This window comes from Balaenoptera ricei, chromosome 6 (assembly GCF_028023285.1).
Source record: "Balaenoptera ricei isolate mBalRic1 chromosome 6, mBalRic1.hap2, whole genome shotgun sequence".
Lineage (NCBI taxonomy): Eukaryota > Metazoa > Chordata > Mammalia > Artiodactyla > Balaenopteridae > Balaenoptera > Balaenoptera ricei.
The window spans coordinates 58,347,143-58,360,715 of NC_082644.1; the positions used below are offsets into that span (position 1 = coordinate 58,347,143).

General features: G+C 40.3%; 1 protein-coding gene across 10 annotated transcripts in view; it reads left to right on the forward strand.

Annotated features, from left to right (window-relative positions):
- The window catches only part of FREM1 (FRAS1 related extracellular matrix 1), a 190,254-nt gene that overhangs the window by 13,643 nt on the left and 163,038 nt on the right, over positions 1–13,573 (forward strand). For all 10 annotated transcript variants that reach the window (XR_009503656.1, XR_009503657.1, XM_059924701.1 and 7 more), the window contains exons 2-5: positions 1,574–2,081; positions 6,916–7,010; positions 9,724–10,025; positions 11,407–11,603. Coding sequence is in view for 8 of the 10 variants with exons in the window: in XM_059924701.1 (XP_059780684.1) it covers positions 1,842–2,081; positions 6,916–7,010; positions 9,724–10,025; positions 11,407–11,603 (834 nt within the window). In the remaining 2 variants the exon portion in view is untranslated. The remainder of the gene's footprint in view (positions 1–1,573; positions 2,082–6,915; positions 7,011–9,723; positions 10,026–11,406; positions 11,604–13,573) is intronic.

Here is a 13,573-nt window from a genome sequence, read left to right on the forward strand (position 1 = left end):
AAGGAAGAACGAGGTCGCTAGGGAGCGAAGGTAGACAAAAAACAGGTCCCAGGACTGGACCCTAGGCTCCCCAACATGAAAAAAGTCAGGGATTCTAGGAAGAAGCAGCAAAGGAGAAGAAGGGAGATGAGAAGAATGCCTGAGAGTATAGAGTCCTTGCAGCCTTTATGGGTTAATTTAATTCATTTAAAATCTCAGAAAGCCAAGTTTTTTCTCTTATCTCTCAGTTTTGGGTGATGCCTACTCGCCCTGTTGCTTCTCTTCTTTGTGAAAGCGCTGCTTTTTTGAATGATCTTAGATGCCAAAGGTGAATGGAAACCAGTTGTGAAAGTTCAACAAGCAGGTTTGCATTCTTGCCCAAACAAACCAACCTAATTCAGCCTGAGTGTGGGCAACATGGTCAGTGGGAGGACGGGACAGTTTTATTTGGGGACCGACACCATAAAAAACAGGCTGCTCTGTGAAGTGTGCACCCGCCCGCCCCCAGGTGTTAGGTGACATGTCGCGCACTGTCTCAAATGTGAAAGGTTTCAAACAGGGACAAGAGAATGAGCCTTCCCTTAATATATTAGAGGTGGGCAATAGTGGCATTTTTGTCTACACCTTCTGACAAACATTTCAGGATCCATGTGCAGAAATCATTAAAATCATGAAAATGCAAGACCTTCCAATGGGCATAATAAACCACCATTATGGTTTATCATGGATAACTAATCGTGGATATGATTGGTTCACCTAATCGTATCTTGGGATTAAAGATGTATTTCAATACCTTGCAATTTGGATAAAATCATTTCTGTTCTTACAGGACACAGAGAAATAATCATGAAATTCTAAGTGGTTAAAATAGAAAAAAAGACTGCACTTGTGCAAATTCTATACCTTCTATGTAATTAGCATTGTAGATGATGTATAAATGCATGCACATCTGCCGTGTCATTAGCTGTGTATGTTGAAGCTACGTTACTGGATTCCTAGTCCTTGTTACACCTAAACAAAACCCCAAATGTTCACTTAGAAAAAATATCTTTTCTCCAATTTCCACTCAAGCGTTTCTTAGGTGTCTTCATTGCCCAGCAAAGTCAAAATTGTGCCCATGTGACAAATTATTAAGCCTTTTTTTTTTTTAAGTGGGTAGCACTGATTTAGAACTAATCATGTTTTCAAACAGTGGGCAAGTAATTCTATCAGCTCTCTTGCTTGTACAAATGAGGTTGCAGTCCTCATTTATCAAGTGAGAAAACAAAAGCAAAGAGTTCAGCAACTTCCTCTGAACGCAGAGGAGCAAACGCTGCCCTTGGCCGTGAGGCGGGCTGCCTCCTGTCGGACCACACAACTGACATCCCGGTTGGGAACCCCGTTGAGTCCGGAAGCAGGAGTTACCGCCGGGGAATGAAATGGCTGCATTGCCTTTCAGATGCCCCTGGAGGTCAAGTTAGTTTATTTGTTTTTAATTTAGCTGAAATTACAGGCTGGTTGAAAGATTCCTTTGTCAGTGGGGGTCTTTTGAATAAGCCACATAAACCTTTTGGTTTCTCTCTCACTTTCCTCCAACTCCTCGTCCCATTTGCAGGATTAAAAAAGCACTTGGGACGCACATTAATCTTGCCGGGCGTTGTCAGGAGTGATCAGCGAGTTTTATTAGAAGCTCTGGGACTGCCTGAAAGACCTCCTTGTCTGAGTTTGAAATGAAAGGGACGTGTTAAGATCTTGGGGCACATTGTCGGGACCCATTGCCCTGCCCCTTGGACTATGAGCTGACACCCCCGGAGAAAGCACAGAAGCCCTCCTTTGTGGAAGGGATTGCACTGGTGGATGGAAACGAGTTGGCCCCTGTCGGCATGAGCTGTCTAAGCTGGCGTGGGCTCAGTGCCCTGCTGCTGCTGCTGAGGCTGCTCCCAGACTGGGCCAGCCCCTCCTTCATCCGTGTTAACCGAGGGGTCAGGGTGATGAAGGGCAGCTCCGCCTTCCTGTCTCAGGATGACCTGAAGTTCGCCATCCCCAAAGAGAAAGATGCCTGCAAAGTGGAAGTTGTGATGAATGAGCCAATAACCCAGAGGGTTGGGAAACTCACTCCACAGGTAGGTCATATCCGAGATATGCTATTTACTAGTGTGTATGAATGAGAGTGTGTGAGAATGTTAGGGAGGGGGCGGGGGGAGAGAGAGAGAAAGAGAGAGAGAGAGAGAGAGAGATAAAGCTCTTCCGTCAAGCTACCGGAGGTGAGTGTTGTAAGATGTTCAAATTTGAAACGGTGGAGTTGCAGTTAGCGGGCATAGTACTGCACTGTTTTTCCTATGCAAGGTGAAACCTGTTAAAAAAATTTTTTTTGAGGTATAATGACATATAACATTAGTTTCAGGTGTACAGGGTAATGATTTGAGATTGGTCAAACCTGTTTTTTGAATGTTCTTGGCTGACTGTGGATTACAGCCTTGAAAACAACAAGAGTTACTCCTATTTATGTCAACCCCTTTGGAGGAAGGCCGGTTCGAACAGATATGGATGGATGCATTTTTTAAATTAGTAATGCACCAAACTGACAAGTCTTTCCAATTTATTCTCTCTTATTGACAAAAACTTGTGTAAATATCACCAGCTCTTTGACCTTATAAAACAGCTAATCATCCAGGAAAAGGCATAATAAGGGAATCACATATTTCTTATTTTAGGTACATCGCCACTCTATGAGAATCTTAGGGGAGAGAGAGAAAAAAACAGAGCTAGGGGGAGAGAGAGAGAGAAGTAAACGAGAGGGAGAGAGAATGAAAACGTGTTGGAGTGGGCAGTCTCCTGTGTGGTGTGATATGGTCAGCCTTTATGGGACTATTCCTGCCCCAAAATTATCTCACCCATGGCCAGAGTGCCTTTGGATAAGATATCAGGGTTTCAGGACATCTTTAGGACACATTTGTGACTGCGGAATAGCAAAAGTTAAACGCGAAGACATTTTTATCTATTACCATCCCTTGAACATTCCCTTGAGTAAGGGAAGAGATCTGGAAAAGAGATATGAAGACACTTCATTTTAAATATTCATTGTTCTTCAAAAATGTCTTCATAAAATTTTTCTTCCCTTTAATCACAACCATGGAGACCTTGTCATTTAAGGGTGTTCTGTGCTCAATCCTTTTGTAGGGTGGAGTTAGCCTCTAATTCGTTGGGTTTAGGAAAGTCTGTATTATCATACATTTGCTTAAAGAGCTTATCTCTATACACAATAGAAAATTGCTTCCCGTCTTATTACTTGTTCCTACTGTGGTTTAACTTTCTTCTCAAGGCAAACAGTTTTAAGAATATTCAGTGCTGGGTGTGGCTCCTGCTCCTAGCAAAATACAGCATTTCTGTTTGCTGAACTGTGAGCATTAATGTTCTTCCTCTCTATTTGGCTAAAAAAATATTCCCTCGGCTTCTTCAAAAGTGGTATTAGATGTCATAAAGATGAACTAAAGAGACTGAGATAGATGCTTGCTCAAATTGACATCTCTAGACATTTCCTTTACTTCCCTTACAGTTATTGTTTGATTCTGAAACACATCAGAATGCTGTGGCAGGCTCTCACATTGGGCGTATGGCTCATGTGACTGTGACTGAATGTCCCCCTCCAGTTTCCTGTGAGATTTTCTTTTGTCAGTCAGTGAGCTTCAGATGGGCATCTAAAAAATGTTAGGATGTGCTCATGGCCCCAGGTCACCCTGGTATTCCCATCTGTGTGGTAATTGCAACATCTCCCCACTTTCTCCCAACATAACTTGTGCTGGAAAGTGTGTTTGATTGGCACCTATAAGTTAGGGAAAAAGGAGACGCCTGGGATAGCTCATGTCTGGAGCCCCAATGCGCTAAACGTGATGAGTAGGTGACATGAATAGGCTCAGCAGCAGGCAGTGGAGCCCTAAGTACAGGCACTGGGGTCAAAAGCAAATCCTTGGAGTTTTGGGGAGCAGCAAAATAGGACCCTAATCCTACATGTCTGGGATCCCTGATAGAGCAGAGACCCAGGGCTATATGGAAAAAGGTGGATGCCTTCTGAAGACTGACAAACTGATAATTTGGTAACCCTTCCAATCAATATATTAAAAAAATGTGTTCAACATTTATTTAGAAGTAAGGCTGAATATATTTTGTGAGGTAAGAAGAGAGGAAAAGTTCCTCCTTGTAGCACACTGGGGTAATCTATGGTCCAGCTGTATTAAGCTCTGGCCCCAAGCATGCAAAACCAAAGGCCTATTATTCACCAGATTCTCCCTCCTTAGAAAGCATTTTGGGGAGGATCTCCTGTTACTTAAACCAGCCTCTGGGGATATCCTCTCCCCATCCCAAATAGCCTATGACTTCTAAACTTTATGACTTCTAAAATGCTTCATATAGCACTTTCTATGAGAGTAATGAAAAATATCATCATTTTCCGTGATATTTTAATGGTCTTCACCACGTGGCAAGCTCTGAGGCACTGGAGGGCAAAAAGGGACCCATGTGACTAGAACTAGATAAAACATTTATTTGGTCACAAGGGTCAAGTGTTGTGATAGATCTCTAAGTTGTCTCATTTTCAAACTTTCTCTGATTTTCTGGCAAAAATCTATTACTAGAAAGACAATGTGGAACAGAAACAACATATCTGTCTGATTTAGGGAAGTCTGCATTGCAAGGCAAAGGGGCAGGGCTCCAACATCCCCAAAGGGTCCCCTAATGTGCTGATTAAAAGATAATGTTTAGTGTATGTCTATCCAGAGGTATATCTGACATCTCAAACAGATTTATATCATCTATAGTAAATATGTGATATATAGCTGCTAAAAGTTATTCTGTGGAAAGAAGTCCATTAAAATGTGGAGTTTCGTTGCCTTTTGGTCAAATATGAGAACTGTGTATTATCATGAAATCTGTATGTCCGTAAAACTTTGTTTCTCAAACCACCTGGTGATCTTCCTATTTTTTCATTATGATAATTTCAACAAAAACAAAATTCCTAAGTGAAAACTGCTTTTTTGCAATATGTAGCTGTACTACATCCAGGTTGATGCAGTTATCCCCAGGGATTTATTTCTTATGGAGTTTTTGAAATTAAGCACAGTCAAGCATAGCCAAGCCAATTATGCACACACAGACACACACACACACACACACACACACACAGACACACACACACACACACAGCCTAAACATTACTCTTTAATAGAGCTTACTAGTAAGTTGAAAGCAGGCTTATTTGGGCCCATTCCTAGCGAGATGACTATAATAACAACACCCTGCTGTGTAATGAACCGTTTCATGTGAGTTGTACAGAAAATGTTTTGTTTAACATCTGTTCAATCAGTGTTTTCATTCCATTACTGAAGTTTGTCTTAGGACCAACAGGTTCATTTTCCTATTGGATATTTGGAAAGGGATTTCACTTGGTGCACACAAGTACCTTCTGTCTCGATAACCTTCTCGAGATAGTCAATTAGAGAAGGTCGATGGCAATATGTTTTCCTCATATTTTAGGACAAGATTTACCCACTCACAGTACTTCTCACACCTGACCCAAAGCAAGAAATTTCCTGGGTGGAAAAGCACCCCGTTTAGCACTGAGCTTGCTTTTTTGAATAGGAAATGCAGAAGTAAGAAAATATTGCTAGTTTGAACCAGTTTGCTGTCATTAAAGTGAGTAATGAGTTAGGAATGTATGACAATTTAATTATAAATTGTAATTGAAAAACAGTTGAAGTGGAAAAAAAACAAAGCTAGACAGTAATTAGAAAAGGATTTAGCTCTCCTTTGTTTTAGTTAGTAAATTTATGAAATTATGGTTGTCACCTTTTATAAAAGGAAAACATATTACGAAACATAAAACAGATGTTTCTTTTAACAAAGCAGATTGTCTCTTTATTACAGTGACTATTTGTCAATGATATGGGAAAGGTCTTTCCTTTATCTCCTTCGTTGTTGTCAATTAAAAAGAGGAACCAAAGATGTCTGTAGGAAAAGATCATTTGTATTAGTGAGAAAGTCTTCTCAGGGAGGATTATGTTGTTTGTAAATGTTCGAGGCTGTAACAAGGTACAGGCTAAATAGCATGAACTCAACAATGATGATATGTGAATACCTCGAGGGTATTTCTTAGAACTCTACCAAGTCAGATCGGGCACAATGAGGGTCATGGTGTGATTGGAAGAGAAAACTCTTCTTTTAAAAACGATGACTCTGAGAATATAACAATTAGCAATTTCCTTAGTAGTTCTGAGTGAGGGGATACAGTTAATTATAATTTTGTTTGAATAGAGAAAATTGCCTTGACATTGTTATTTGTCTCATCAGTCATTTCTGCTATTACATAACTAATAAAAGCAGTCTTCTGCAAGTAAATGAAAAACATCTGTGGGTTGTGTTTGGCTCTGATCGACCACAATAGTGTCTGTAGTAAGTGGCTTCATTTTTAAATATAAAAACACTATTTGGAAAAGAAAGCAATAAAAGGAGAATTAAAAAATACAGAGCTAATACCACGTGTTTGTATGTGGGGTAATGCATGCCTGTTTCTACATACACAGAGGTAGACCTCTCTGACTCAGTTGCTATGGTGTTGGTAAATAACACTTTGAAAAATGGAACCATATTTAAATGTACTATACACTGGAAAAAAATAATTATTTAGAGATAATCACTGCTTAATTTATCTGCCTGATCTGCTTGGATTTTCATAATTTAGATATTCTCAAAGCAAAACACAGCTATATAAGCCGGATGGTCATAGGCATGGGGGTGGGTAGAGGTGGTGATGGTTAAAACACACACACACACACACACACACACATACACACACACACAATGCTAAGAGACCATAATTTCTTCAGGCAGTACTTTACTGCTGGAAAAATTGAAAAGTGTACCAGTTTTCTCACAGATATGTATCCATTTCTTCATGTGAACTAGGTCTTTGACTGTCATTTCCTTCCCAATGAAGTAAAGTATACTCACAACGGTTGCCCAATTCTTGATGAAGACACAGTGAAGCTTAGACTTTACAGGTAAGCAGCACAGGAGCATTGTTCATTCCTTAGCAGATAACCACTCTGTGTACTTCTTTTTCTTTGGATAGGTATTATCATGATGGGAGTTACTAGATTTCAAACTAGTAAATCGCAGTAGGAACTGGAGACCTGTGTGGGTGAGGCAAGAATTGTAGCAACCTTCCAGTTACTTTTATTTATATCATCTTCCTTGGGGCATTTTTGTGGCAAATTATTAGCCCTCTCCTGTTTCCCTTTAGAGTTCTTGTACAGGTATCTCTGGTCATTCAATTCCCCACTTATGATAAAAAATGGAGATTATAAACTACAAACTTTTAATGAAAATTAGGAGGAAAATATATTCCAAAAGTAAATGAAATTATTCTTTTTGATTATCAACTGCTTATTTATTAGAAGTGCAATATCTTCTATTTTTCAACATATTATATTTTAAAAAGGTTCAAAAAATCAATTACAGAGTTAGACAAAGTGACCATATGGCCCAGCAGTTCTACTCCTAAATATACATATATACATAAGAGAAATAAAAGATATGTTTACACAAAAATTTATACACAAATGTTTACTGCAGCATGTTTCATAAATGCCCAAAAGTTGAAACAATCTAACTGATACATGTGTAAACATGATGTGGTATATCCATACAATGGAATATTATTCAGCCATAAAAAGGAATGAAGTACTGATACATGCTACAATAAGGATGAACCTTGAAAACATTATGCTAAGTGAAAGAAGTCTGACACAAAAGGTCACATATTGTATAATTTCATTTATATGATATGCCTAGAAAAGGCAAATCCAGAAAGACAAAGTGGATTAGCGGTTGCCAGCTGTTGAGGGAGGGGTGAATGGGGAGTGAATGCTCATGGGTGTGGATTTTTATGGGGGAGGTCATAAAAATGTTCTGGAATTAGGGAGCCTTATGGTTGCATAACCTTATGAATATACTAGAAACCACTGAGTTATAAACTTTAAAAAGGTAAATTTTAGGGTATGTGAATTATATCTAAATAAAAAGTTAATTTAAAATTACATAGCACAGGGAGATCAGCTCGGTGCTTTGTGACCACCTAGAGGGGTGGGATAGGGAGGGTGGGAGGGAGACTTAAGAGGGAGGGGATATGGGGATATATGTATACGTATAGCTGATTCACTTTGTTATAGAGCAGAAACTAACACACCATTGTAAAGCAATTATACTCCAATAAAGATGTTAAAAAATATATAAGCTCATGGTTATGGTATTGCTCACTTCATAGAAGCAACTGAGAATTCAGTGTAGGTAGAGTAGGCCTATATAGTTTTTTACTTGGTTTTTGTTGCTTTTAAGAGTATTTGGCTAAAATACGACATCATGAATTTCCCTTAAGTACTAGACTAATATGAGTCTAGAGTTTTGTAGCACAGTGAATCATCCTATAAACACTTATGATCATCTACTATAGGTTAGGCCCATGCTAGACATAGGAAACAAAAACATGAGGAGACATAGACTGGTTCTCATGGTCTCATGCAAAAGATGGGTTGCTAACTGTGATTCAGAATGACAAGTGCCGAAGGAGAGGGGTGAACCAAATGCTGTGCTCAGGAAATGCGATGGCACCAAAGGATTCCTTAGGAAGCTATGCAATCAGTATACAAGGCTGTTTGATTTTCCTAAGACTTTAAAGTTAAAAAACAAATTAGCTTCAAAGAGCTTGCTGGGAAGGGCTGGAAAAGCTAATGAATTCTAGCTGTTCCTACTTCTTTCTTCCTTGAGTTTCTAAGGGATGGGGAGGGTAGAGGAGCACACATGAAGGGCAGAGTTAGAGGACCTGTCAATTTCCCTGGTCTTGAGGATTTAAAATAGAATGATCAGAGGAGGTGGAGGCAGAAAATCAGAGAGCATGTTTATTTTATTACCCTCTTACCTCGTCTCTAGCCCTTTAGGCAAGCTACTTGACCTCCCTGTGCCTCAGTTTCCTTATCTGTAAAATGGGATTAACAACACTTATGATAGAGTCCTGTGAAGACTGAATGATATACTCTTCATAAAGAGTTTAGTATCTGCCTGGGCCATCATGAAAGCACATCAGTTAGGAGCTGCATTATTGATACACACCCATCACCCATTAATTTTCTCCCTTCAGTAAAGAATGGCAACCCATATCTGCTAGTCTTTGTAAGTATCCAGAAAACATAGTCGCTAAGGGAATGAAGGAAATGGAGGTAACAATCACTGAATACACTTTATATGCCAAGCGCTGAGCGGAGCACCCCAACTAGACTGTAAATGACTCTTCATGTAGTGGCATTTCTGAAGAGCAAAAAGGCCTTGATGCTTCAGAAAGCCCTCACCCCCTCACTCCTGAATTACAAGTCAATCCATAAATTATACATGCTGGATACTCTTAAATTGCACACATGCTAGAGATGGGACTCTGAGCTCATAGCAGTCATTAAATACCAGCATCGATGATGGATTTGAGAGAAGGTGTTAAAAGAAGGGTCATTGGAAAGGGAAGTAACAGAAAAAGGAGTTGACACCAAGGTAAGGAGAAGAAGGGAAAAGAAGAGAGGTTGGGAGTAGAGTATAAAATAAAATCCAAGCTCTACCTGATACACTGATTGTGTGAAAGCCAATCTTTAAGCTTCCGGCCAAGTTAGTACACAATATCAAAAGTACCTGGGCACCAATAACATTGCCTTTGCTCTGTTCTGTCCACAGATTGACTGAGACAGACACCTTCACGGAAACCTTTATCCTGCGGGTCTATCTCCTGGAACCAGACTGTAACATCATCCGTATGAGTGACAATGTACTGGAGGTGTCTGAATTCTATGGCTTGTCCCGGGCCATTGATAAAAACCTGCTCAGATTTGATTATGAGAGGACGGCTAGTCTGGATTGTACAGTCAGGCTGGACCCTGTGGGAACTCGGCTGCCAGCCCATGGCCAGCTGGTTCTGGTGGAGCCCCGGCCGGAAGAACCTCGTGGAGATCAGCCACACAGTTTTTTCCCTGAGTCTCGTATGATATGTTTTAATACTTATCTGGATGTTACTAAAACTGACAGATCTGTAAATGGTCATCTTCTACCATGACAAAGAGTTTTACTTAATATAATTTGTAGCTGGTTGAAAAATGTAAGTTAGTGGTTAAGAGTACAGACTTTGGAATTGGAAAAACCCGGGCTTGAAAACTGCCTCTGCTGTTTATTCCCTGTGTGCTTTTAGGCGAGTTATTTAACCTGTCTAAGTCTCTGTAAAACGGGCAAGGATAGTGGCTGTTCCATAGGGTTGTATAAAGATGGGAGTGAATGAGATCACACACACACACACAAAGCGCTTAACACAGTGTCTGGCTCATAGCAAGTGCTCAGTAACTGTCAGCTGTTATTATTAATAGCAGATAGCAATGGCAGTGGTAGCAAAAGTAGTTGGTGAATTTACTAAGTGTTACTAGACTTGGAGCAGGTTTGAGGTAGAGCTGGTGGGCAGCAGCCATGGTTTAAATCAGGAAGGGTTAATGGATAACGTTCTTTCTGTTATTCATTTAATTATCACATTTTGGGCACCTCCTAGATGCATAATAGTGTTCTAGGCACTGTGGGAAGACCAAAAAATATAAGGGAAAATCATGATCACAGTAATACCTTGAATTTGGACAGAAATTTATAGCTGAAAACATGCACAATAAGTCATCTCATTTAGTCTTCACAGCCTTCTGGGTAGGAAGTAGGATACCCATTTTGTACATCAGGGAAATGTGCAAAAGGCCACTAGAAAAATAAGTGGCCTGTGAGTATCATATACTGTGCAGGAGTGAAAAATGCAGTCAGACAGAGACAAAAGACTATGTACTGGAGAGATGACTGTGGTTTTCAGTGGGAGACAGCAGGTTGGTTCAGATGGTCAATGAATATTTGAATAAGAAAGGTTTAGTAAAAAGATAAAGTTGACTTGAAAAGGTTTGCAGGATTTGAGTGTGTGGCAAGCAGTATGGGGAGTGAATTTCAGTGAGTAGAATATTCTAGCAGAGATGGCATGATGGTACCATGGAAGTGGATGCTGTAAAGGAAAACCAGAGCAGGACAGTGGAAGGCCTACAGTGAGCCTATTAGTCAGAGATGGTCCAGCACCAGAAAATGCATTTTATATATTTTTTCTCTGGGTCACTTGTGGTGGTTAAGAAAACCTGATTGGACAATTGGTCAACTGTTCTTTTCAGTAAAGACAATGACAGGTTTTCAAGAAAATGACAACCTACTCAGTGAATGATTGGAGGGTACACGTGAGTAGTCTTTGGGCAGTGAGAGGGAATAAGTACCCATGCGAGGGAGGATGGGTTTTTAAACTGTACAATCATTAATGTACAAGTGACTCTCTTAATTCACTGCTGTACATTCTAGAACTGGGAACAGAACTGAAGTGTCCAGGTGGCAGATGTCCCCTGGGACTGAAGAAGATAGGAAGTCTCAAAGTGAGCTGTGAGGAGTTCTTGCTGTCGGGGCTTCGATATCAACATCTGAGTCCTCCTTCTCCGCACATTGATTACATCTCCATCCGACTGGACCTCACAGATAGCAGGAGTAAAATCATATACAAGGTAGAGTCTGTGGGGTTATGTGTCTGTGTCCCCAGCTGATCCACAGCAAGAAAGCCAGTTCCACGGGGGCGCTCGTGCTGGTTCCTGTATGGTTGTGGGTAGAACAACTTAGCGAACTGCAGACTTGTTCTGCCAGTAAGTGCTTGAAACAGTAGCTTTTGTATGTAATATCAGTACATAGTTTCCCTTCTCTGGCTCTCTTGTAACTCTATCATCACTAAAGCAACTTAGAAAGGACCTGGGTCAGGTTACATGCTAACTTTCTTCTCCCGTTCCCTTCAGTATTCTTCAACTTCCCATTTCTGCGTTTGTAACTCCCACACTTTGATACTTCGTTTAATCCTTTATTAGAACCTCTTTTCATCTGTTAGAGGAAGTCAGAGGGTCCACACACCCACTCTGCAAGGCCACAGGAATCTGGGAGAGAGGGGGAGCTCAGTCCCACTTTTATAGCTATAGCAGATGATATCATTTTCACTCTTTCAAACTTAGAGATGGAGGACTGGGTTTTCAAGGAGACAGCCCCCCAAGGGCTTTCTGCGTCTTCCAGTCTCTTTTACATGCTCCTGCCCTTTCTTTCCTTTGATCTCTTCCCATTGAAATGATGACAGAAAGTGAAATCAGCCTATATGAGAGATTTGACATGCTATTCTCTTTTTTTTTATTTTATAAATTTATTTATTTTATTTTTGGCTGTGTTGGGTCTTCGTTGCTGTATGCGGGCTTTACTCTAGTTGTGGCGAGCGGGGGCTACTCTTCGTTGTGGTGTACAGGCTCTAGGCGCGAGGGCTTCAGTAGTTGTGGCACGTGGGCTCAGTAGTTGTGGCTCGCAGGCCCTAGAGCGCAGGCTCAGTAGTTGTGGCGCACGGGCTTAGTTGCTCTGCGGCATGTGGGATCTTCCCGGACCAGGGCTTGAACCTGTGTCCCCATTGGCAGGCGGATTCTTAACCACTGCGCCACCAGGGAAGCCCAACATGCTATTCTCTTAATTCATGTACGCTGTAATGTGTTTATTTGGGAAGCTGGGGTGACTGTGTACCTGCTGAAACAGCTCAGATTTTGTGCTGATTTAAGATGATCTGAGATGACATTTGTGGAAGACCTCTGTCTTTCACAGGCTGACTTCTCACTAGGATTTCTCCTAACAGACCCAGTCAAATATTGAACATTATTACCACAGGAATTAATAAAACACGGAATGATAAGGAAATGAGTAAACAGGATTATAGAATTTTATAATTGAGATTTGGAAAAACTGTGAGGTAGTCTGGTCAAACTGATCAGGTAAATCACTTGGGGAGCTTTGAAAGAGTAGATTTGAGTCTAACATTAACAGTTAAGAGCCTGACTTTGGGCCCAGGTTGCCTGGGTTCAAATGTTAACTCGCTGTGTGACTTTGTACTTTATGCCTCATTTTAAAAATCTTAAAATGGGCATAGTAGTACTTACTTCTTATCGAGAGGATTAAATGAGATAATGCTTACAAAGCACTTGGCACAAAGCTGGACACGTAATAACCTCTATACATATTTTGCTAGTGAAAAAACTGATCATCAGCCAGGTTTGGAAATAATTGGCTTAGCCCAAGCCCCTTATTTTATAGTGGTAGCCAGAGAAATCGCGAACCTTGACTATACATGCCTGGCTGAGTCAAGACTAAACTCTACGTCTCTTAACAACTAGTACGTGTCTTCTGTTTGTTTTGATGTGAAACTCCTTTCTCTTTTAATGCTTTTTTATATCTGTAAAAAAAAATTAGAGCCATTTTTCTTCCTCATTGATTTTTCTTCTTTTTCCTCTGTATATTGATATAGGGTTTTGTTTATGTTTTCAGATCAGTTTTATTAGGAGTTTCCCCTTTAAAATGACCTTCTTGTATTATTTAGAATAAACCTATTCCATAGTCAATTTGGCATGTCACAAACAGATATAAAAGTAATATGCTCAACAGCAGAGGATATTTTTCAAAA